Genomic DNA, 25,582 nt, shown 5'->3' with positions numbered 1-25,582 from the left:
AACACCATTTTATCTTCAATTAAGCAATATATTTCCGTGTACTGCCCATGCACCCACCCAAAGTTTGCATATTTTGTTATTTCTAAACAGACACTGTTAGAAGTCAAATGCATTGGACTTTCATGGAAGAGTTACTGGCATGTAGAGAAGAATGCAGAGAGAATTCTTACATTCAAAGTGCATTGCTTTCCAATCATGAACCCAGGAGTTCTTTACTTTGACGGCTATTTCAAGAGGAAACATTCAGATTCTATTCAAATGTTACAAAAATAAGGATAAGCTCAATACATGAATCAGTGATGTAACTTTGCCTGCGGGTATATAGGCACAGAGGGGGAGGTTTAGTCTAACATGATAAATAAAAAGTCATAATGGCTAAACTTTGGTTAATACAGAATGGATTGCAATTTTATTTCATTAATTTGACCCCATTGGAAGCTTATTTCATTATGTCAAATGTAATAAATGCTCATAATCTACAGCCAAGTATCCATGTTCAAGAATGCCTTATCCAAAACACCAGCATTACTTCAATCTGCTTATTAATGGGATTTGTTCCAATGCTCTGACTTTTTTGTCCCTCACTAATTAGTGATTCATATAATAGACTTTTTTAAACTTAAAAAATAAAATAAAATCACTTAGAATAAAAAAAAATACAGTATACAGTTGGAAGATGTCATCGTATCCTACCGCCTGCCCCTTTGCAGGATGTTATTGGAGAATTAATATTGAAACCCATATGTATTATAAGCAGAGGGTTACTCTGTAGTATAGCCAAAAAATATCATCAAATTCTGACAGTAAACTTGTCTCTGTAACTTAGCATTGCAAGAATCTTCAGGATTAGTAAATACAGCTGTGATTAGAGTCAGTCATGGAAGCCTAAGATTGTTTATGGTTTACATCCAATTTATGGGTGGAAAAATGCTTGCATTCTATGCTCATAAGAGGTTGATTTTCTCCCCTTGAAAAATATATGCAGTGCAGGATAAAGATCAGATAAGTTTGGTTAATATTACAACCACCTGCTCTTAACATTGTTAATAGTTATTTTATACTGTTATTTTTGATAGGTACAGAAATGTTATTTATAATTTAATATTGATGTTATGATGTCCTTCTTGATATGAGTATTTTGGTGATGCTGAAGGTGTTTCAGACTTATTATTATATATGTATAAGTCACTATGTATGGAGTTGGCAGCCTCTACATTCTATAAATAACTTACTGCTGAGACACAATCAATGAAAGTAAAGAAGCAGCTTACTGGAGGAATCTGCCCATCTTGACCCAGGAGGCGCATTTCATTCTCCAATCTATGCAACCAATTTGTGTTGTCCTCAAAACTTTTAGCTTCCTCTTCTTTTTTCTTTTCTAGATGCAAACGACGACTTTTAAGTAAAGCAAGCCGGTGATCAAGTCTGCCAGTTGCCTATAATATAAGAAATTTAACGGGTTACTACTGTAAACAAACAGAGCAATAGCAAAAACATTTGAATTTATATACTGCTTCACAGTGCTTTTTACAGCCCTCTCTAACTACTTTAGAGTTGGCATATTGCCCCCAACAATCAGGGTCCTCATTTTAACGACCTCAGAAGGACGGAAGGCTGAGTCAACCTTGAGCCTGGTGACCTTTGAACTGCCAAATTGCAGGCAGCTGGCAGTCAGCTGAAATAGCCTGCAGTACTGTACTCTAACCACTGCGTCACCACGGCTCTGCCAGATTCTTCTTACACCATATTTTGCCCTATATAATGTGATTAAAGATTACATTCAACCTCATGTAAGAGATTCTCTGTACAGAAAGAGCTACTTTCCCTGTCTCTCTAGCCAGCTGAAGTAGATTTGAGGATGTGTTGGGGAAGGAGAATCAATGTTTCCTATGTTTCCTGGTTGAAAGTGAGAACTGAATAAAACCTAGCCTGTTTCCTCTCGTCCATGCTATTTCATTTACTATCAACTATAACTTTAGAAACAGGGAAATTCTGAGGTTACATGTTATTATTTGCTATTATTACTGTTATCTTGCTATATCGAACACTATAGATTATTGGTACAATCAATAGGTAGTTCTTGACTTAGGAATCAGGACAGGAATTTCTGTTGCTAACTGAAGCAGATATAAAGTGGGGCTGCCTGTGTAGTGATGGCAATTCCTGCAGTCCCAGTTGCATCATTAATGGGAATCCCAGATGTTACGCAAGGCAACTTTCTACCAGCTTCCCACAGTCAGTGGAGAAGCCGACAGGAAGTTGCAAATTACAGGCTGGCAGGCAGATAAGTGGTTTCTCCCAGATTAGGGAGCAGCAAGGGGATACAGGAGAGGGTAAGCAAGAGGATTGAGGAGGGTGCACAAATAGCAGTGTGGGTTGGGGAGGATGTGAAGGGGTGTGCGCCAGAGTGCAGCATGGGTATAAGGCATGGTGAGGCTTTAGGAGAGAGTGCGGGGATATGTGGGTGGCTGATGCAACTTGAGTATCGGGGGCAGGTGAGTGAATATGGGAAGACTTCAGCAATTTGTGATCTTCCCTGCTGGCTTCGTCAATGACTTTGTGGGGAAGCCAGTAAGGCAGGTTGCAAATGGCGATCACGTGATGCTACAAATCAAAAGTGAGAAGTGGTTGCCAAGCACCCAGATTGTGATCACATGACAGAGGACTGCTGAAATGGATGGAATTCCAAGGAATGGTCACAACCACTGTTCATTCAACACTGTTAGAACTTTGGCCACTGAACAAGTGGTCACAGGTTAAGGTCTACCTTTAATTCAGTCTTCAGTTTTTCAATCCTCTAGTAGTATAGTTGATTAAAGCAATTCATGGTCTTTGACACAAATTCAAAAAGATATATACATATTTACATTATTTATTATTACCCCATTTCCCTGAAAATAAGACCTCCCTAAATAAGCCCAATCAGGCTTTTGAACGCAATGGCTAAAATAAGCCCTCCCTGAAAATATTGCAACACAGCAGCAACTGTGACCACGCTCGTCACCTCCTGCACCTCAAAAATAATAAGACCTCCCTGAAAATAAGGCCAAGTGCTTAATTTGGGGGTGAAAAGAAAATAAGACCCTGTCTTATTTTCGGGGAAACACGGTACATTATACTCCCTTGCCTCAAGATACTTTTCAAAAAGTTTGTCCCAAACTGCTCTTTTATTTGGTTTTGGTTTTATTAGAATTTGTAGGCCGCCCTTTTCCCTGAGGGGACTCAGGGCGGCTCACACGAAACCGGGAAGGGGGGAATACAGACATTAAGATACGACATATAATAAAATAGTAGGCAACATACATTCATCATTCGGGAGGGGTAGCTATCCTTATCCCCAGGCCTGACGGGCGAGCCAGTTCTTCAAGGCTATGCGGAAGGCTTGGACGGTGGAGAGGGTACGAATCTCCACGGGGAGCTCGTTCCAAAGGGTCGGGGCAACTGCTGAGAAGGCCCTCCTCCTTGTAGTTGCCAGCCGACACTGGCTGGCTGATGGAATGCGGAGGAGGCCTAATCTATGGGATCTTATTGGTCGCAGGGATGTAATTGGCAGAAGGCGGTCTCTCAAGTATCCAGATCCACTGCCATGTAGGGCTTTATGGGTGACTAATAGCACCTTGAAGCGCATCCGGAGATCGACAGGTAGCCAGCGCAGCTCGCGGAGGATAGGTGTTATGCGGGTGAATCGAGGTGCACCCGCAATCACTCGCGCGGCTGCGTTCTGCACTAGCTGAAGTCGCCGGATGCTCTTCAAGGGCAGCCCCATGTAGAGCACATTGCAGTATTCCAGCCTAGAGGTCACAAGGGCCCGAGTGACTGTTGTGAGAGCCTCCCGATTCAGGTAGGGTCGCAACTGGCGCACCAGGCGAACCTGGGCGAATGCCCCCCTGGTCACAGCTGTTAAGTGGTGGTCGAATGTCAGCTGTGGATCCAGGAGGACTCCCAAGTTGCGAACCCTCTCTGAGGGGTATAAAATTTGACCCCCCAGCCTGAGTGGTGGAATACTAGTCAAATCTTTGGGAGGAAAACACAACAGCCACTCGGTCTTTTCCGGGTTGAGCACAAGCTTGTTAACCCTCATCCAGTCCATAACGGCCTCAAGACCCCGGCTCATCACGTCTACCGCTTCATTGAGTTGGCACGGGGCGGACAGATACAATTGAGTATCGTCCGCATATTGATGGTATCTAATCCCGTGCCTGCGGATGATCTGTTAAAGACGCAGTTATCTCTTCGGAATAAAAGCTATTGAAAGAATAAAGTTCCCATGCATTTCTCTTCATTTCAAATTCTAAAATATTTTGTTCTCAGTATAGCAGCAGAAAAAACAATTATCATTTGCTTTTAGAAAACTACTGCCATTCTTAATTGAAAACAGATGAAATGAAATCCTGAACACACACAAAAAACCTGCTTGTAATTGATATTCAAAGATTGATATTGATGGCTAATTGATATACTATAATGTTAGATTATCTGCATATAAGCTACTTGAGCCCTATTGCTTTTTCAGATAATACATTTTATCTTTATAAAGATCAAAATAAAAATATTAATATAATTTTAAAAAACATGGAGACAAAAACCTTTGGATGTATACCCAATAAAAAACAGCAGCTCAACCGTAACCCCCCCCTTTTGTCTTTGCAGTTATTAAAAACTTGCTATGAAATTAAATAGAGCAGCAAATTACTAAGAGGATTGAATTGCAGAATAGCACACAGTAAAAATGCGGTTTGACTTGATATCTTTTGAGAAAGATGCACAGACAGTGAAGGATACTGAGAGCTTAAATGAGAGGGGGGGGGGGGGGAAGAGAAACCCCAGGCTGGGTTCTGCAGACTTAAATGAGTTTTGTGAGGACAGCAGGTTAAAAGGGGAAAAAAGTAGTCAAATACACCAAAGCTCCCCGCCTAATTTTGCTCTTTTCTTCTCAGTGGCAACGGCTAGTCCTCATTTAGTGACAGTACACAGTTCCACTGAGAAACTTTTGTGACTAGTCCTCCCATTTACCACCTTTGCAGGTTTTTAAACAAGAAGCTGAAGTAATTGTATAAACAAAGTAGCTGTTCTACTTAGTGACCAATTTGCTTAAGAGCCGAGTTGCCTGTCCCAATTATGTTTGTTAAATGAGGGCTGTGTGTATATGTCACCAACTGTTGCAAGGGCTCCATTTGGGGAGGCTGCTCATTGCCTTGCTTTCATTCCCTGCACAGAAACAAAACTTGACTCCCTGGAGGATCTTGACGTTGCAGTGAAACGATGGACAATCTGGGAGCTCCAAGATTGCCGCTGAATTCTGGTCACTGGATGGTCTATCCTGGACCTAAACTGTCCCTTAGAGACAGTGACAGGAAGGGGCACATCCTGTCGATCCCGGAGACACCAACAAAGTCTCTGGCGATCCGGGGAGAAGCCTTTTTTGCCAGCGGCTGCAAGGCAGCCATAAGGTTGTTGAAACCACTGACAGCTCCGAAGCACAAGAACAGGAGAGAAGCGTGCTGTTTTGGTGAGAGCCTTTTACTTTTTTTCCCCTGAGAGATCACCCTAATGAGACTTAAATTAAAATGAAGACTGATGTGAGTAAGTGGCAAATTTAAGGCATAGTCAAATTGAAGGTCCCCCCCTCCCTTTTTTTTTTTTAACTGTTGGAAGCTTGACTGGACTTTAAATGCAGTTTACTTTTTAAACAGGACTGGCTTTTTCTGCCTTCTCTTCCTTTTTCTTTTTGGATTCTTTGGATATATTGATATAATTAAGCCTTACTGCTCAAGAACTTTCCTTTATTTTTTATGCATTACTGTACTTTTCCTTCTCTTGGATTTTTTTATATATATAAATAAGGCAGAGAGTGAAAGGCAGAGATTGAAAGTGGGAAATAAGTATCACTGCCACTTAGAGGTTTTGAAATATTGTTTTTATTTCTGCATGAGTGTTTGGAAAAAAGTAGTTCCCTTCAAGGCCACAATGCCTAGCCAAGGATTGATAGTGAAATGAGCACGGATGTTTACACAGGTGCTCTCTGTGAAATTACACGTATGCAGAACTTTGCTTTGAAAGAATAAATAAAAATTTAAAGGGAAAGCCTAGAGTCATCTTGAAAAGGCTTTCATTTTATAATAGTTTTGAACTTTTTTTTGGTGGCAGTGTTTATCTTTCTCTGTTGTGGAAGTTGTGCCTTCTCTCTGTCTTTCTCTTTTCTCCTCTTTGCTTGAAGACACCAGCTATTTTGTTTTAATTGAATTGGACTAAGGGAGAATCTAAATATTTTTCCCTTTCTCTTCTTATAATAACATTTTTATTTTGATCCACCCTTGGGATTGTTTTTTTTTCCTTTTTCTTTTCCCCTTTTTAACTGGAATCAATTGGCTAAGAGTAAACAAGGGATTGAAGATTCTTTACTTTTTCTTTGCTTTTTGGTCTTACAGTTTTTCCCCTCTCTTCCTTTTTTTTTTGCCTTTTTCCTTTTCCTCTTAATACTTTTTTATCTTCTATTTTTGACCATTCCATGGTCACTTGGGATTACAATTGTACTTTATATTAAGTGGACCAAAATATAGAAGAATTTGAAGATGAGCAAAAAAATAAACACCACTGGCTCCGCAACAACAACTCCATCTTCTTCACCAGCAGGAGGACAAAGATCAATACAAATAATGTTGCAGCAGGAAAAAGACAAGGGAGTAACATTAGAGATGATTATGCAAGGAATACAAAAGTTACAAGTAAGAGCAGAAAACATTGAAAAGAGAACAGAGAACATGGAAAAGAGAATCAAGACTATAGAACAACAAACAGAAAATATTGAACAAAAAACAAGCAAAACAGATGAAAAAATTGAAAACATTAAACAATGATGATGAAATACGATAGACTACAAAAAATTGAAGAAAAAAATGACCAAAGAGGGAAGAAAAATGGGGATATAGACTGTAGATTGAGTGTGATGGGAAAAGATAACAATGGAATACTGGGATGGGAGATTGAAAGGTCAGCTGCTGCACACTGCTGGCTCATATTTAAATGGTTGTCCACTAGCACTCCAAGACCCCTCTCACAGTTACTACTATTGAGCAAGGTACCATCTATCCTATACCTGTGCATTTTGTTTTTCTTGCCTAAATGTAAAACCTTACTCTTTTCACAAATGAATTTCATTTTTTTAGATAGTGCCCAATGTTCAAGTTTGTCAAGATCCTTCTGTATCTTAAACCTATCTTCTGGAGTGTTGGCTATTCCTGCCAGCTTGGTGTCATCGGCAAATTTGATGAGTTCCTCATTTATTCCCTCATTGATGAAGATGTTGAAGAGTACTGGGCCTAAAACAGACCCTTGGGGTACTCCACTGCATACTTCCCCCCATGCAGATGCAGTTCCATTGAGGACTTCACGTTGAGTGCGGTTGGTAAGCCAGTTACGAATCCATCTGGTAGTGATGCTGACTAACCAACCCACATTCTTCTACTTTATCTAGTTATGGTCTACCTTATCAAATGCCTTACTGAAGTCCAAGTAAACTATATTGACGGCATTCCTCTGGTCCACTAATTTTGTCACTTTGTCAAAAAATGCAATAAGATTAGTCTGGCATGATCTATTTTTGACAAACCCATGTTGGCTTTTGGATATTACTTTGTTTACTTCTAAGTGTTTGCTAATTCATTGCTTGATTATCTGCTACAGAATCTTTCCTGGTATTGAGGTTAGGCTGATAGGTCTGTGGTTTCCTGGATCTATTTTTTTTCCTTTTTTGAAGATGGGAACCACATCAGCTTTTTTCCAGTCCTCTGGCAGTTCCCCAGTGCTCCATTTGTTGGTTTAAAGCATCAACCTTCCAAATAATTGTAAAATCCAAGAGCTTTTCTCTACTTTTGAAACATTAATTTTGCAATTATTTTAAACAATTTGCTTTTTATACAAACTATCTGTATGGAAGTTTATCTGAATGACCTCCTGTATCTAAGAAAAAAGTGTTAAGGAAAAAAAAATGTTATGTGAGTTCATCAAGCAGAGTACCTGACTCAGAACCAGAACCAAATACTTAAGAGTGGAGTGTCTATGAAGATTCTCAGTCATCCAGGTCAGTTGTCCCAAAAGTGTTTTTTCAAGAGGCAACTGGACTTTCTGGTTTTTCTTTGAAGCCATTTTGTTTCTCATTCAAGAAACTTCTTCAGCTGAATGAATGGTGGGGAATGGAAGAATTCATATTCTTGCAGACAGCTGGTCATTTGCATTCTTTTAGAGCGTTGTTGAGGCCACCTGGGGGGTTTATCTATGTCATTAGGGTCACCTGAATAGTGCAAATGGGTCTGGAGCCTTCTTGGAACTGTTGAAAGGATTGTTTTAGACTGGAGATAGATGATGCTGTATCCCTCCCATCTGTTGAGAGAGGGATATTCAATTTTGAAATAGATGGCCTCTTTGACCTCTCTTCCAAACTAGCGATCCTCTCTGTCCAAAATGTGGACTTTGCTGTCTTCGAAAGAGAGGCTTTTGTCTTCTAAATTCAAATGGACTGCTGAATTTTGTCCTGATGGGTTTGTTCTATGTTGTGCCACAAATTTATGAAGTAGTTGTTTTGTTTCCCCAATGTAGAGATCTGCATATGGCTCACTGGATTGTACTACATATACCACGTTGCTTAATTTGTGTCTGGATATATTACCCTTGGGGTGGATAAGCTTCTGCCTTAGTGTATTTTTGGATTTGAAGTGTGCACGTTTATTGTGTTGGCTGAAGATCCTTCTGAACTTTACCGATAATCCTTCAATGTATGGAACGACAACACAGCTTTGTTTATTGTTCTCTTCTTTGTCTGTTATGGAAGAGCTCCTGCTGAGGTTTTTTTGAGAGATTTGGGATAGCCACATGTTTTGAGAGGGCTTTTTTTGTTTTGTTTTTGGGAGGTGGATGCCTTTCAGACAGTGTTGATTCCTCGCAACTGCCTGGACATCTTCCAGCAGTTTTCTTGGCAAGAATGTTTTGGAACTGACTTCCCATTGCCTGCCTCCTAAAAGCTGTGGTGGTTCAGTGGTTAGAATGCAGTACTACAGGCTACTTCTGCTGATTGCCGGCTGCCAGCAGTTTGGCAGTTCAATTTTCACCACCTCAAGATTGACTCAGCCCTCCAATGTTGGTAAAATGAGGATCTAGATATGCTGACTTTATAAACCGTTTAGAGAGGGCTGTAAAGCACTCTGAAGTGGTATATAAATCTAAGTGTTATTGCTATTGCTGAAAGAGTGCAACAGGCCCAACTTCACCCAGTTGGCTTTGTGCCTAAGGTGGAACTAGAACTCACAGTATCCCAGTTTCAAACATTAAATATAGTAGCATTTCAAAAACATAGAAAGATAGATCTGTTGTATAAATTGCTTACCTTTTCCAGTCTCTCTGGCGAGCAGGAACATACTATTTCAACTTGTTCGTGGCAATTTTTCTGATAATGTGTTTTAAGGACATTTTCTTTTAGTTGTAAGTCAAGCTTGAGGATCTCATTCCTGATTTCCTCTCGATTTGCAAACACACACTTCAAGATTTCTTTTAACCTGTCCCAAACATTTATATCAATGAAACCAGTTATAGAAATAGCACATATTTGGGGAAACAAAGAAATTGCATTACATCTTCTGCAGTTTCTAAAAAAAGTTTTGGTTAAAACATCATTGGCTAATACCATTGTGATATATAATAAAATCTCCAAGTTTCAGGCAGACACTTGTTTTCTCAGGAGGCATACAATGAAGATCAAGTATTAATTACCACTTTTGACATCTATTCAAGGCTAACAAGCCATTTCTTTCATAACCGTACTAACTTAATATTAAAAACCTATTGTCAGTTGTTGAAACTTTTTAAAATAACACCCCACCCAGCCTACGAAGACCATTCAACCTTTTTCCGTTGGAAATTATGGAAGGTATGAAATTGCAAAAGAAAATCCTTAAGTAATGATGTTTTTGAGGATTATAGTCTTAAAAGATTCTCTTTGGGGCCGGATAATATAACTGAAGGTGAATGGCCTACGTACATACATACATACATACATACATCACACTTTTCCGTCTAGGACTTACCTTAAAGATGGAAAAAATATATTATATTTATACAATTTTTTAAAAAAATGAAAAAGCAATCTAATTTTCTACTCCAGTGTATACTAAAGTTGTTCCTGCAGCAATCCTGCTGGCTGCAACTAATGGAAGTCTCTTCTTTTATTGATGAGTGGGAGTATCTCCTCATTGCATATAATGAAATACATTTGGCCAGGTCATGTAGGGTGTAATGGAAAAAAATAATTTACATAATGTACCTTCAGGCTTGCCAGCCTCCTCTCTCATACCTCATTTGGGGTTTTTCCAAAATTAAGGTTTCTGACATTAGTAAAATCCAGCCTTAAAGTTTGGGAGGGAAACTAAAGTGGTAATTTAAGCCTGAATTTTTCATTTCTGAGCCAGAAATCTAACCACTGCACTGATCCTTGGAATATTGTCCCAGGGCCATAAGACTGCCCTAAAGATAAACCATGGATTTAAAGATGGGAGTACTGTGCAGTACTATTTGTAAGAAAGCAGAGTTGTGGGTGTAAAAGTTCTAAGAACTCACAGCCTCTATTGAGGAAAAAAAACCCTAAACATTTAAGAACTTTGATTTATTATGTTGTAACAGTTCTGTCTTTATTAACTGTTTTTAACAGAAAGGTTAAAGACCCTTTTAAGTGGGGTATTAAAATGCTGGTTACCATGGGAAGGTTTTATTGTAAAAACTGAGATGTTTCACACATAATAATTAGTTCCTATGATCCTCCCTTTGGGATTATTTCTATATATGGAGTTACCACAGCTCTGGTTAAAACATCTCAGAAATATAACAAACTAAAATTACTACTTAATGTGTTTATTATCCAGAAAAAAAGTGACAAAAGTTGCCTCATTACATACAGTTTTACCCCACATAATTTTCTAATGTATTTTTATCCTTTTTAAGAAGACTTTGATTATTTCTTTTAATAGTAAAATCACCCACGCACAATCTCTATTATGGCATTTTAAAAACTCCCACTTTGAAATAACTATTTTTTTTTAAAAAAATGAAAAAAATAGGCACAAAATGTTGCTGTTAACACAAAATTATGTTTCTATGCCTGGCTAAAAGAAAAATTTTGAATTCTGTCTGACAAAAAAAAACCTAATCTGAAGAAGTCATATTTCTAATCCGTCAAAATGCCTGGCCCTGAATTTACTAGCTTATTTTCTTTATGCATTTCTGCTATTTTTTTTTTTTTAGAAATTCAAAGGACCAGTTTTTAAAAATACATTTCAGTTACATTTTTCCTCAGAACAGGCTGCAGCAATTAAAGCATATTAAATATTGAAACATTATAATCCATACACAAACAAAAGGAAAGAATACTAGTAAATAAACCATTAAAATTATTTTCACCAGAATTAAGTGCAATAGCCTTCTTATAAAGAAATATATTAACAGTGTAATCAAAATTGATAAAAAGGAAAAAAAAATCCTTGAAAGGAAGTCTTAAACCCTAAGAATAGAAAAGGACAACTCGAGTGAAAGGATCTATAGGAGATGCTGGTGCCCCATCTACTCCAAGGAGTAAACAACTATAAAAATATGGCTTTGAATTAATCCTGGAAATAAATCAGAAACTAATGTAACTGTTCAAATAAGGAGTCATATTGGTTCAAACCACAGAAATTGCCAAAGAGGGAACCTGTTAGACTCTGGGACAGAGATTCAATCTTACCACGGAGTGAACATTGGCAATAATGAACTTTATGTTATTAATGCAATCAAGAAAAACAGTGGTAATGGTTGTAATTTGCGCAATATGCCAAAGCCACAATAGCCAATCACACTGCATCTTCTTTATGTGGTATGAATCTAGAGTTTAGGTTAGTTTATCATATTAGTGAATGGAAGCTTGGCATCCCTTCTCCTGCAAACTTGGGAAATGAAGTCTTGAGTAATGATGGGATCACCAATTAGTACTACAGGAATATGAGCTAACGTAAGAACATAAACAGTGACTTAACTGATTGGACACCTGTCTAAGCAAGTCTAGCAATCCATTATCACAAACTAGCCAGACACGTTAAAGTACTTTTCAGGAACAAAGATTATCCCAGAAAACATGTAAGCATGAGTTGTATAAAAATTGTAAATATCAAAAAGAAATAATCATAAATATTACCTTGATATTTCAACTTGCTGCTGATTTGTACTTATTGCTGTATCTTGGTTACTGGGAACAGATATTTTTCCCATTTTGTATGCTTCCAGTTTCTCTTTCAGCATTAAAATCTGAAACAGTAAGTAGTGTTAAAAAAATGGAGGAACTTGGCACACATTATCTTTTTTAATTTTATATTTGTAAAGCAATTTTTCAAGCTTTTATTATTATACTTCTGACACCTGCTTTTCTTCAATGTTGAGGTACAATAGTTATTTTAATGCACAATAATTAGCATCAATACTCAATTCTTTATTCCTACTTTTTTTAAAAAAATACTACTAATAGTTAACAGCAGACATACCTCTTTCTTTTGTTGCTCACAGATCTTAACATATTGACTTATATGGCTATCCAGACTTACAACATTGCTCTTTATCTGTGGAGAGATGAATAAAAAAATTAGTATCACTTTCTTTATTAATTGTGATGTTGTTGGTACATTCCCCTTTTCTTACCAGGGCTTCTTAAAAGTCATTACCTGGTTATTACACAGCAGTAGTTAAAGAAATTCTTGGTAAAACGTATCTTAAAATCAGCCAACCCTTAGAAACAAAGTCCAGTTGACCGGGGAATTGAAGAAATTATTTGGAAAGGCAGAGAATTGCAGTGAGTGGGTGGTGGAGAAGAAATCAAGTGGAATCTTGAATGTCAAGGAACTATTTGGATGTTATGGTGGAAGGAAATAACGTAGAACCAGAAAAAGGAGGAACAGAACAACAACTATTAAAAGTAGCTTTTCTAAAGACTCATTGGACAAATTGTTAGGAGGAATGGACTCCTCATGTTAAGAAGCCCCCTGTCCCAATTTTTCCCTGATTATCAGGGCTATTTAACTAATTTAATTAGACATTATTATTTTACTTGCTTTGAACCATCTCATATCTGTAAGTCCTTTAGGAATAGAGAGGCATATAAGCTCTAGCAAATAAACATTACAGGTTGACTGCTGTGCTATTTTAAAGTAAGAAGTAAAGAAGATATACACATCCATGTGCATAAAAATGTACATAAGTTGCTATTATAAATGAAGAATTTTGAAACAATGTTTACTTACTGAGGATTTGATATCTTTGGCTCGGTTGGCATATTTAAGAGTGTTGTAGGTGTCATCAAAGAACAAAGAAGAAGGACTAATAGCAGCTATAATGATAGTGCGACAATTTCCTCCGAGAGAGTCTTTCAGTAAACGAGTAAGCTTACTATTCCGATAGGGAATATGCTGATTCTTTTTCTGGGGGAAAAACAAACCAGCACAAGACATGAAGTGTTTAATAGCTTGCTAAAATTACTATAGCTTTAGACCAAGTTCAAACAGCTGTTCCATATTGCACATTTTGCAGTAGGTGATAAAAATCTTGAAAAGTTTTGCTTGTTTACAACACCTGGCTGATCCTCACCATTCTCTACTAATTTTTTATCCCTTCCAATTAAATCAAAAGTTAGTAAGTTATATTCCTAAATTCTTGAAATGAAAAATGTTAGGATGGAACCAGTTAGTCCGTCTACTGTTCCGGCTATCTTCTCTTCCTGGGTCTTTCTATAATAAAAGTCAACAACAGCTACTTCTCTATTTCTTTTCCTATTGTTAATTATAGAGGAAAATTATAGCAGCCATCTGTAATGAGTGGAGGACTAAAATGGGTCTACAACACCTTTATAACAACTGCTGAACACATCATCTACAAAGCCATAATTCCAGTTTTCACAATAGTCCTGATATATTTCCAAATAAACCTGAATATGTGAAGAATGGTGAACACCCTGTAGCTGTGATGTCACTAAACTGCTAGATGTCCATGGTTGCAGGGCAATTGATATAGTTTACACATAAACATTTCCATGTTGTTGAATATGTTTGAGGGGAAGGGAGCCATGGAATAAAAGAGTAAGATGTTTATTGCGAGATGACTGCGATTCAAAACGTCCCTGCAACTGTCAGGGTATTTATACCCGAGCCCAAAGCAACTGTCAAATGACCAGCCAATCAGAGAGCTGGTAACGTCCCTGCAACTGTCAGGGTATTTATACTCGAGCCCAAAGCAACTGTCAAATGACCAGCCAATCAGAGAGCTGGTAACAGGGAACATTTGCATATATAACACATGTGAACAGCAAACTCGCACTATCAGCATTCATTGAAAATCACTCAAAAGTTGGTTGAAAGATGAGCTGACTGTATACATTTTAAAAACAAATTCTAGTTTCCATGGAAATATGTGTGTAAACAAAAGTCCTGTACTGCAGATAATTAAACAGCACTTCAATAAAGTCACATCAGTAATCCCATGTCATGATATGGGGTGCCAAAGCTTCTTCAAATACAATTATTAAACAGTCTATAATAATTGATAGTGAAATTATTTATTTAAATCTTGACATACATTAGATTTTTCTATTCTAATTGTGCATTTCTGTTAATAATTTATATTAATTCAAAGATTTTATTCTACCGTTGGCAATTTTCTAATCTCCCTAATTGTTAATAGTTCTACTTCCTCAATTTTGTCAATTCATTCTGTATAGGAAAAGAACAATCATAACAGTATTGATGTATGGTTTGTGAATCTGTCACTAGATTCATTAAAATAAGTTCTAATGGCATAGTTTTAGGATTAAACATTAAACTTCTCAGCCTTCATTTCCAGAATATTTAGATTTTTTTGTCATAATATAGGTAATCAACTGGTTTCAGGGACCCCAACACAAACAATTTCCTATAAAGTATCTTAATTTAAAGGTTGTCAAATGACAATACATTGCCTTATAATAATGTTATAAATTAAGACAAGTTACTGTATTTTTTGGACAATAAATTCTGTGGATTATAAAACGCACCTAGCTTTTGGGGAGGAAAACAAGGCGGGGGGGGGGAACTCTGCCTCTGCCTCCAGGCAATTTGCCTCCTTACAGCAAACAGCCTGGTCAGCTTCAGCACAGCCTGATTTAGCACGAGCAGTTGATTGGAGGTTGTATTGGCCTCCCGGAATACCACCTATCAACTATTCCAGGCTATGGGGATTGTTGCCACTGACCCCCATATTCGGCCTCTGTGCCCCCCATTTTCAGCCCATTCCAGGTGGCGGGGATAGGTAGATATAACTGACAGCCTGCAGTATATTAGCTTTTATTCTTGGTCATAATTCCAAACTACAGCATTTTTTCTCTGAATTGCTTCAATAGCGTACTTTCATTAAAAAATTTTTTTTATTGTTTAACAAATATTTTAGACATATAGTACTCCAGCTGTGCTGGACTACAACTCCCAGCAGTCAGATCTGGATGTTGGAAACTGAAATCATTGATGTCCAGCTCAGATTCAGGGGGGAAAAGTGTGGAAGCTTAGTGTCCAGAGGCAGAGAACTAACTCTTGGTATACAACCTAAACCAGATCCCTTTCTGACAACCTAGGCAGTGTGCCAACCAGAACTGCAAAACATAAATTTTAGAGAGTTACAGTGCCATCATGTGGAAGCCCAGAAAGATAAACAGCCCTGAAATGCAGGGCTATCTGGGCCAACGTCTCTGAAGTGATGGGCGCAGTTCAGGCTTAAAGGAACTTGGTCCTCCAAAGTGTGTATATGTGTATATATAAAATGTTCTGATCAAATTATTGGAAATTATGTACCTGCCTACCTGTCTTGCCATTCTGTGGTTTAACATCCAGACTTATTTGATTAACTTGCACTTTGATTTCTAGACACCTTTTGTGTCTCCTGACCAATTTGATCTGACTTGATAAATTTGCTACATACAACCCTTGGTTTACTTTTCTGTAGACTTCTTTTTGGTGGCCTGTTTATGGTGGTGTTAAGATCTGCCTGCCTACGCCGCCTAGTAATTCATTTGAAACATTGACTTAAAACTTCTTATTCTAAAAAAAAAATTCCAGGCTTCGTTAGACACATTCTTAATTAGCTGTGCCTTAGTACAATATTTACATCATATTAGATCTCTCTCGAGGCTGCTTTTATCACTTTTATTTCATTTTTAAAGAATTTCATCATTAAAAAGTCACATTATTATAATAATGCTGCCTATTACTGTGTTTCTCCAAAAAGATGATCCACCTTGAAAAGAAGCCCTATCACATTTTTGAGCGCATGGGATCAAATTAAGCCCCACCCACAAAATTAGCCCTAATTAAGATCCCACCCACCCTGAGGTGCAGGGGATGGGGCAAGGCACAGAGGTAAAAACTAAGCTAGGGTGGGATAGATCCGGAGCTCTGTTATCAGCTGCAGATGCCTTCTGGCAGGCATCTGAAGGTGAAAGCTTCTGGTAGGCATCTAAAGGTGAAAGGGAAGCCAGGGAGATGCGTGCAAGTGGCGGCCGCAGAAGTGGGCCAGCAGCAGGCTCCTGCTGGGCGGGACTATTGGTGCCACCGCCATGTGGTAAGTCAATAATTAGAACCTTCGAAAAATAAGGGCTAGCTGTTTTTTTCGGGGGTCAAAAGAAAATAAGACCTGGCCTTCTTTTTGGAGAAACATGGTACTTTTATTTTTTATTTTTCTCAGTGAAGGGTATGAACAGTCAGGAACAATTTAAAAGAAATTATGTGTCCCTGGGAAAAGAGGGGGTTGCTTTAACAGTTCAAAAAGTTGTTTCTCCTGCCCCTTTTTTTGCTTGTTCCAAAACATTGCTTGCAAAAAAGGATAGACCCAGGTTTGCCTTACCTCAAAAATGTGAATTACCAGTAACAGAAAAATTAGCATTATAAATAAAATTTCAACAAAATTCACTGTGTGAGAGGCAATGTCAATCTCTGTATGCTAGATTATGCTGCTGGGGGCTTCCTGTCTCCACACATGTTGGCATAAAGAAAACCTTTGGCCCAGATTCCCAATGCAAGCATAAAATCAATCTTCCTTCTCTTTGCAAATATGTGACAATCAGGATGTATGTCTGGTAAAAATTGTGTGTGGTTTGGAACTAATTTGGGAAGTTCCTTCCAGGACATGGGAGAATGTCCTTTTAGTTATCATCCTATGCTAGTTATTTTTTCATTTCAGCCTTCTCAACTAAATAAAAAACAAGAGCACATTTCCAGATATAATAATGATAGATATGTCATTAGTTCTCTCTTTGAATAGGCATAAGGAAACTCCACTGTCGAAAGTAGGACTCATGCCTAGACCCTCTCAACTATGCAGCATGCAAACAACTACAACCCCAATGAATAAAGACACATAGGATTGTGCAGCTCATCACACACTGACCAATGTGAAATCTAATAGAAACATTGCTGGAGATTGGAAGGAAATTATTACTGACCTTTGGGTCTGCGAGGGCATTAATAACATTGCCAAGAGCAAGCAGTGATCGATTTATATTTGCTCCTTCTCTCAAGACAGCGCCTTTGGCCTTTGTGGCACTGGCACGTTCGGATCCTGCCAGGTCAATGAGACACATTTTGGCAATACGGACATTTTGGCTGATACTTGCAGTTTTATCTTGTTGCCTTAAATAAATCTAAACAAACAAACAAACAAACAAACGCAGAAGAAAAAGCAATTTAGCAAGGTTTCAAATATAGGTACCCTGTTTCCCTGAAAATAAGACCTGCCTGGATAATAAGCCAAATCAGGCTATTGAGCGCATGTGCTAAAATAAGCCCTCCCTGAAAATATTGCAACACAGCAGCAGCCATGAGGTAACCACGCTCGTCGCCTCCTGCACCTCAAAAACAATAAGACCTCCTCGAAAATAAGGCCAAGCACTTATTTCGGGCGAGTGGGGGGTGTTCAAAAGAAAATAACATCCTGTCTTATTTTCAGGGAAACATGGTAGTCGACTTACAACAGTTCATTTAGTGACCGTTCAAAGTCAGAACAGAACTGAAAAAAGTGACTTATGACCATTTTTCACCCATGGTCACATGATCAAAATTCAGCTTTGCAACTGACTCATATTTATGCCATGTGGCGATCTTCTGCGAAGTAAAATCAATGGGGAATCCAGATTGTCTTAACAACCATGTTAGTAACTTAACAACTGCAGTGGTACACTTAACAACTATGACAAAAAGGTTGCAAAATGAGGCAAAACTCACTTAACAAATATCTCACTTAGCAACAGAAATTTTGGGTTCTATTGTAGTTGTAAATAGAGGACTACCTGTAATAATATATACATCAATTTAGAAAGCAGAAATTACTGATTACTGTACACACACTTAAGTAAGGTTGTTTTTTTTTATTCAAGAGTTGAAGGTCTGGCATTGTATAATTGTTCAAAGATTGGGAGATGTAAGTGTTTAAAAGAATTAAGATTCATGTTAGATGATATTCCTGAGATTAAATCACATTTTGGAAAATGAACTTTATTTTAAAAAAAGTGCCTCTTTTGTCTCACATGCCACTCAATACAGTTAAACGCAGCATGCTGTGCTATAAAATCACAAGTTAAAGTTGGACAGCACATTTGGAAAGCTTGCTTTTTTTTATGGTGACATTTTCTTGGAAAGCCTTTTGGCTCCAATCCTGTGGACTAGGATTCCCAAGCAATGAGACTGACTGAAATCAATGGGAATTTTACAGGAATAAAGATGTATAGGATCCAGCTGCTTTTAACTCAAACCACACTTATTAAAAGTAATGAACAGGGGGAAAATCAGTTTGCAAAATCATGTTACTCTAATGTCAGTACATGAGACATTTATTTTTACAAGCAGCTCCAACACTTCAATAGACTAAAGAGTCCTTCTGTTTAAGGCTATTTAGTACAAAGGATTTAAAGCAGGCACTGTATGTCTGCAAGCTCGAACTTTCTTCCCAATACACAGCTATTATGAATGACATACCATAATCTGAGAGTTCTTTCTATCTTTTACACAAAGCATCAAAGGTTATCTAAGATCCTCAGACACCTTATCTACCGTTTCATCTTACCTGAAAGACAGCATGGGACCGAGATGAGGAGGCATTTACATCAGTAGGATGTTGTGTTCTGTTTTTGTTTCCATAATCCAACATTTGCAAGATCTCTTCTGCAGATTTGGGCTACCAAGGTTGGAGGAAAAGACCCAGTGGAATTAGTAAATCTTTACATGAGTTTTATTATCACAAGTTCCAATAATAATTTAAACTTTATAATTTAGTCTCCAGTTGCCATCTTATCTCAGGGGATGAATAATACAAAGGAAGTAAGATGATATCGCTTATCAAACCAGCTTCTCTTAGTGTACCACAAAATCAATATCTGACTAAAGATGATATGCAAAAATAATTTGCATAATATTTTAAGGGAACAGACAGGGGGGAAAACATAGTTTCCTCCATTACCAGACTTTTGGCTATCACAGACTAATACAGCTCTATTCCTGTATCGACTGTTTAAACCCAGTAACTCATTGTGACTAGCTAGGTGTTTATATCAGATCAATGGTTGCCTATCTTAAAGCAGATGAATAATAAGAACATTCAGAGTTCCAGAATTAAACATTTACAGGGAACAAAAACATACAAAATAAAACAAGTATGTCAATTCATGGCAAGGTTAACAGCAAAAGTTAAGTTTTTCATCCCCGTGTCTCAAATTTACAGTATTGATTGTTTCAGAAGAATCTATCATATCCACTCCTTAAAAAGCAGAAGCAAAAATTGACATGATCAGCATGCATTCACTAGCAGAGGCCAAGGAAGAAAACTCTAACACATCTCATTGGAGAAAAGGTGTTTTGGAATAAACCTGACCTTCTCATTTCTGTTGAAATAATATCACCTATGCAACTGAAAACTGAATTTTTTTTGAGTTTCACCTGTATAATTGTCAGGTTTCTGAAAAATCCAGTAGTTTTTTCTTTTGTTTTTGTGAAGGGATAAAAGCTCCCAAACAGCCTGAAACATCTTTGATTGGGTTGGATAGAAATAAGTGTAAATGTTTGGAACTAGACACACCTTTGAATCTAGGTACTTTCCAAATCTTCCCTACACTTTTAAGAATTCAAGATGATTAAACATTAGAATTGTATAACGGTTACCCATCCTCAATTTTTTGCATATCATATCAATTCATCACTTGAGTGCTGTTGCCATTAAAATTATCAATAAAGTGGTAGACCTATTAACGGTAGACCTTTGGGAATTTGATTGATATACAGTTGCCTCATTAGTAGACAAAAATACTTGGAAGACATATTTCTCTGTTGTCAATCCATTGCCAATTTTCTCCAGAGCTCTGATTGTAGAAATTAAGAAGTACAATAGGGTGGGTGACAATAGCACAAAGCAATGAAACAGAAGCTGTGCAAGAGTGGGAAAGAAATGAAAGGGCAGATCAAAAGTATAAACAGAAATATAAGAATAGCATTACAATTTAAAGCTGCTGCTGATTACTTAAAATATTTAGCAACCAAGTTTTTCAATTAATTATTTGATTATAAAAGCCAAACCCTTCAGTTTTCTTTTGTCAGCTCTAAATAATTGCCTTATAGCAACCATTTTGTTAACAAGCCACTTAGAAGTTCATTAGTCTTTCAAGTGGTGTTTGAAGGTAGTGTGGTAATTGTTTACACCTTCCTCCAAATGCACTGATTACTATTTAAGTAACTTGTGATTTTTGAAATAAATTACACACATGTACAATTTGACTCAGGACATACTTGAAGTCTCCTTCAAGCTGAATGTGTTTCTTGCTGATTTTATGGGAACATACATGTAATTTTATTAGATTGCAAGATAGAAGTAGCTTGTCACAATATTCTTACAGGAAGCTTTTTCAAATTCCCTATATAGATTAAAAACATAGTATTTCCAGAAAGTACTAATAGAGCAAAGTGCTGCTTTGTTTGGGAGTCCAGGCCTAGTCAGGGAGACTTTGATCCCCAAATTTCATTGTTTTTTTTTAAATCAACCATGACCCCTTAAGACATTAATTGCACATATCCACAAATAAACCAAAAACTCATTTTATGCAAGAATTATGAAAATGAAACATTGCAAAAATAAATCAATAAACATTCTCTTTTTTCGATCCTTACTCACCTCTACAAAATGAGTTTTATATCAAATATACATTTCATGATCTATTAAGCAGTGGCTTATTTAGACATGGTTTGTTGAAAAAGCTTCCATCATACAAAAACTAAACAATAAAGTGTGGTTCACAATCCACATGTGTTATACAATACATTAATTCCAGATAGTATTATGGGTGAAGCTACAGCAGGGGTTTTTAAGGTGTGGTCCAAGGACTTGTGGAGGTGTCCCCAAAATCTCTGAAGTTCCAAAATTAAAATTATTTATCAAATATTGAAGATATTTGTAAAGATTTAAAATGAAGTCACTCTTCTCATTATTGCTTTTTAAAAAAAATATAGTGTTTTCTTGAAAATGATTTTGCTTATGCCAATAGTTAATTGGCTTAATATTGTTATTTTTACCTAATAGCAATAGCACTTAGCCTTATATACCACTTCACAGTGCTTTACACCCATCTCTAAGCAGTTTACGGAGTCAGAAAATTGCCCCCAACAATCATTTTACCGACCTCAGAAGGATGGAAGGCTGAGTCAAACTTGAGCAGGTAAGAATCGAACTACCAAATGGCAGTCAGCAAAAGTAGCTTGCAGTAATGCATTTTAATCACTGTGCCACCACGGCTCATAAATATTCTACAAATGCATCCACTTTAGTTTTTAATACAGTAAATATTGATAAATGTTACAAACAAAAGCTCTTTTATTTTTAAAAGTGAGAAGGGGTCTTGAGAACAAAAAGGTTTAAGAAGCACTGAGCCAAAGTATGACCTTGAATGTCTGTTCTCATTTTGTGGAACCCCATTCTAACCAAATTTTATTTCTACTACAGTGCTTTTAATTTAAGATGAAGGCTAGCTTTTCTGAATTAATTTGGTCTAACTAGTTTTAATTCTCTTGTTCAACTGATTTTTTTTAAATCAATCAATCAATCTATCACTGCACTTCAAATGTTAGTTTTAAAAAAATCATTGTTAGAGAACTCAAATGCTTCTTTAATAGAATAAATAAATAAATAACAAAGATAATAATGGCACATATATAGAAATATCTATACCTGATGCAAGGTTAGCCCATGAACAAAAACTCCTTTTTGAGGATCTTCTCGAACAGCCAACGGTCCTGAATTTACTAATAGGTCACGTATCTGCTCATTGTAGACCTAGGGGAAAATGTCTTTAATTTGGTTTGGATAGCTCTACCACTACATTTGCATTTTAGAATTTGGGAAATGCATAAACATTGAAGAGCACACTTGCAAAGTTAGTGGCCTCATGAGGTGGGAAGAAACTTTTTATTTCAGCTTTCATGTCAGGAACTAACTAGAGTAACCTCACAAACCATAATTGGAAGCAGAGGTGGGTTGAGGTGGTACTCCCCGGTACGGATGTACCGGAGCCTGCCCAGAGCACCGGGTACCGTTCCACTACGGTGCTCCGGATGGCCCACCCGCCTGCCCGAGCTCCTTACCTGTCCTTTAAGTCTTTGGCACTTCCGCGCACGGCGCCTACAGCGCCTGTGCGATGCTCTGCTAAGCAGCTGGAGCGTCGCAGGCAGGTACGATGCATGCACAGCCGTGCACGTCCATGTGGGCAACGCCGGGCCCGTTCCAACCATACTGGTTGGAACAGGAGCCGGAACCCACCACTGATTGGAAGCCATTGCTTTAGGCTATTTTCAGTTGTCGAGAATTGAATGCTCACAAATCAAGTTATTCTTAAGCTCTTTGAGAATATGCAGGTCATTGTGTAATACTGAACTGGCTCATCGGTTCCATTATTTGAGTTAATCCTTCCATCCTTGTCTGCAAGCAGTATTGGAAAATGTGAGAAACTGTATCTAAATAATACATTTAAATACACTTGTAGTACAGAAGAATCATTTGTAGTACGGAAGAATCCTCTGCCCAGTGAAATAACAATTTAATGTAGTACAATGTAATAAAAGGAAATCTTTAAAAATTGCAACCTATTGTAAGAATTTATACGCTTGATCAGTTTAACAATTAAGATACCAAGCTACGTCTGTCATGGATGACAAATGAGTCAATTCAATAAATCTCACATGCATTCCTGCATATGCATATTCTACATGCTACTCAAAATCCCATGCTATTAATTCCATCTACTTTTCATCATACTAATTGTAGTTAGCATTTGACTTTTAGCTAATATTAGATATGTCACATAATTCCCAAGAGAGTAGAAGGCTATCCTTAGAGACACCATCGAAAACTGTAAAAACACCACTATGGACAGAGGAAATCACAAAGAAGGAATTAAAAATAGCAATGCTATATGTAGAATAGTCACGAGGTCCCTGGACATGGGCTAATTCCTTGAACTGGACTGGAAGCGAATTCTAGAAAACTAATCTAAAATAAGTCAAGATCAGCTCATAGATAAGTGAGGCAACCAGTCAAAAGTAATAAGGTTTATGTTGTGGCCCGTCAGAGGCCAGCAGATTCGGACAGTGAGGAGGGTGGGGAGGAAAATGGGCCAGTCCTGGAGTCTGGGGAAGGCTCTGATGAGTACTGTGTTGGAGGCAGAGAGGGAGTCAGAGCCTGATGTCAGTTATCAGCTATCTTCAGAGTCAGACATCAATGAGGCAGATGAACAGCTGGAACCTGTTCCCAGTGTGTGCATGCACAGAGTTGCCAGACGAAGAGAACAGCTAAAGAACAGGGGTCGACTTGAGAGTAAGGCTACAGGTAAACAATGAATGAATGGATGGATTCTCCCAGAGGAAATAAAAGGGAAATGGAGTTTCCAGGAGACAATTAGTTTGATTAATTGGCTTGTGACTCTCCAAGATTCCTTGCGAAATTTTGCAGATATTGGCCTGGCAACTCTCTATGCCAGATCAGGTCTGTGTCTGTAAATCCTCCCTTGAAAGACTTAGCTGTATGTGAATGAGCAAATTCACAGTGAATCAATAAAAGGGGCTTTTTTGGTTGGGACCAGGAGTTTGCTTCATGCTCTTGAAAACCCTAGGTCAGAACAGCTTAAATGAATCCAGCATGAAGATTAAATGACTAAAGAGGGATGCTCTTTCTGGAAGATTTTATTGAAAAAAAATATTGTGTAGAATGTCTTAACTTCTTACCTCAAGATATGAAACTGCAATATTGCAATGCTTCTCTTCTTTCATTCGATCAATAGAATTGTAAAGCTGGATCATAGTCAGGTACATTACTCCGGGGTCTTCAGGGGAACCCAGCATTGTATGAGTCTTCCCAGCTCCAGTCGCGCCATAAGCAAGTACTAAATTGTGAAAAAGGATAGGGAAATTTTGAATTGACTGTGACTCATAACCCTGACGTTTGAAGCAAAATATAATCAACCCATGGATTTTTGCTCATTTACAAAAATAAGGTTGAAGAAATATGGCAGCCAACCATAATTTTATGCAATAGACTAGCACATATCTTTAATGAAACAGGTATTTTGATCAGAACTTTATAATGGCTTCTCTTTTCAGAACAGTCAAGAAAGAACCACAAGAAAAGTTTATGGCTCTTAATTACTTTTGCCAGTATTTAGGCATTTAGAAATGAGATTCCGCAAGTCCCCAACTTCATTTTTATGAAGTAGTATTAAAACAAATATACAATAAAAATACTTCCAAAGTTTGCCCCATTCCCCAAAATCTTGAAAAGCAGCAAAAATGAAAATGTGGAGGATATAAATTTTGTTAAGAGATTTCTGCAAATATCAGTGTAGGAAACAAAAAGGACTACCTTTAAATGTACTAGGTTTATTCATGTGGGATTATTATGCATACTGATAACAAATGAAGAAAGTTACCTGTGCAATTATAGCCATTTAAAAAACCATCTAGAAATGTTTTGGTGGTGTCTTCAAAGATTTCCAGCTGTGTAGAATGTTCATCAAATATGGCATCAAATACAAATTTTAGATCCTTATTTTGCCTTTTAGTGATATCGCGGTTCGGTAATTTTTTTCCATGAAAGAAACTGACTTCTTCCACTTTGGGATCGAACACCAGTAAATGTTTATCAACAACCTGAACCACTTTTTGAAAGTTGCCATCTCTCTCTTTTGGATTCTCAGGACGAACACGAATTACTACTTTTATATGATTGCAGACATCTTCATCTGTAGCAGACATTATAAAATGCAGCTATGTTGCCTCAGGTGTATACCAAGTAAATTCTTCTTCTGTTAATAAGGAAAAAAAGTTTTATCAACAGAGTATCAAATATTAACAGTTCAAATTTAATTGGTTTGTATGGATTTTTATAAAATAGAAAATGTGTTGTTCATGCTTGGAACAAAACTTTCAAAATTCATGTATTTTGTTACATGCTCAACCTTCAATGCAATTTTGACACT

At 37.5% G+C, this 25,582-nt stretch overlaps 1 protein-coding gene across 2 annotated transcripts in view; it reads right to left on the bottom strand.

Annotated features, from left to right (window-relative positions):
• Positions 1-25,373, bottom strand: part of KIF18A (kinesin family member 18A) — a 54,095-nt gene extending 28,722 nt beyond the window's left edge. The window contains exons 1-10 of one of the 2 annotated variants that reach the window (XM_087721257.1): positions 25,034-25,373; positions 24,333-24,490; positions 22,285-22,389; positions 19,141-19,251; positions 17,525-17,722; positions 13,308-13,484; positions 12,555-12,629; positions 12,212-12,321; positions 9,380-9,548; positions 1,272-1,436 (exon numbers count right to left, since the gene is read on the bottom strand). In XM_087721257.1, the coding sequence (XP_087577383.1) occupies positions 1,272-1,436; positions 9,380-9,548; positions 12,212-12,321; positions 12,555-12,629; positions 13,308-13,484; positions 17,525-17,722; positions 19,141-19,251; positions 22,285-22,389; positions 24,333-24,490; positions 25,034-25,358 (1,593 nt within the window). In that variant the 5' untranslated portion in view covers positions 25,359-25,373. The remainder of the gene's footprint in view (positions 1-1,271; positions 1,437-9,379; positions 9,549-12,211; positions 12,322-12,554; positions 12,630-13,307; positions 13,485-17,524; positions 17,723-19,140; positions 19,252-22,284; positions 22,390-24,332; positions 24,491-25,033) is intronic. The other variant, XM_087721317.1, reaches the window with a different exon arrangement.
• Positions 25,374-25,582: the final 209 nt, after the last annotated feature.

This window comes from Thamnophis sirtalis, unplaced genomic scaffold (genome assembly GCF_051295495.1).
Source record: "Thamnophis sirtalis isolate CommonGarterSnake01/CBP01778 unplaced genomic scaffold, rThaSir2_p1.2 scaffold_1, whole genome shotgun sequence".
In the NCBI taxonomy this organism is placed as follows: domain Eukaryota; kingdom Metazoa; phylum Chordata; class Lepidosauria; order Squamata; family Natricidae; genus Thamnophis; species Thamnophis sirtalis.
Note: the sequence above shows the minus strand (reverse complement) of the source record. Positions and strands in the feature narration are given on the sequence as shown.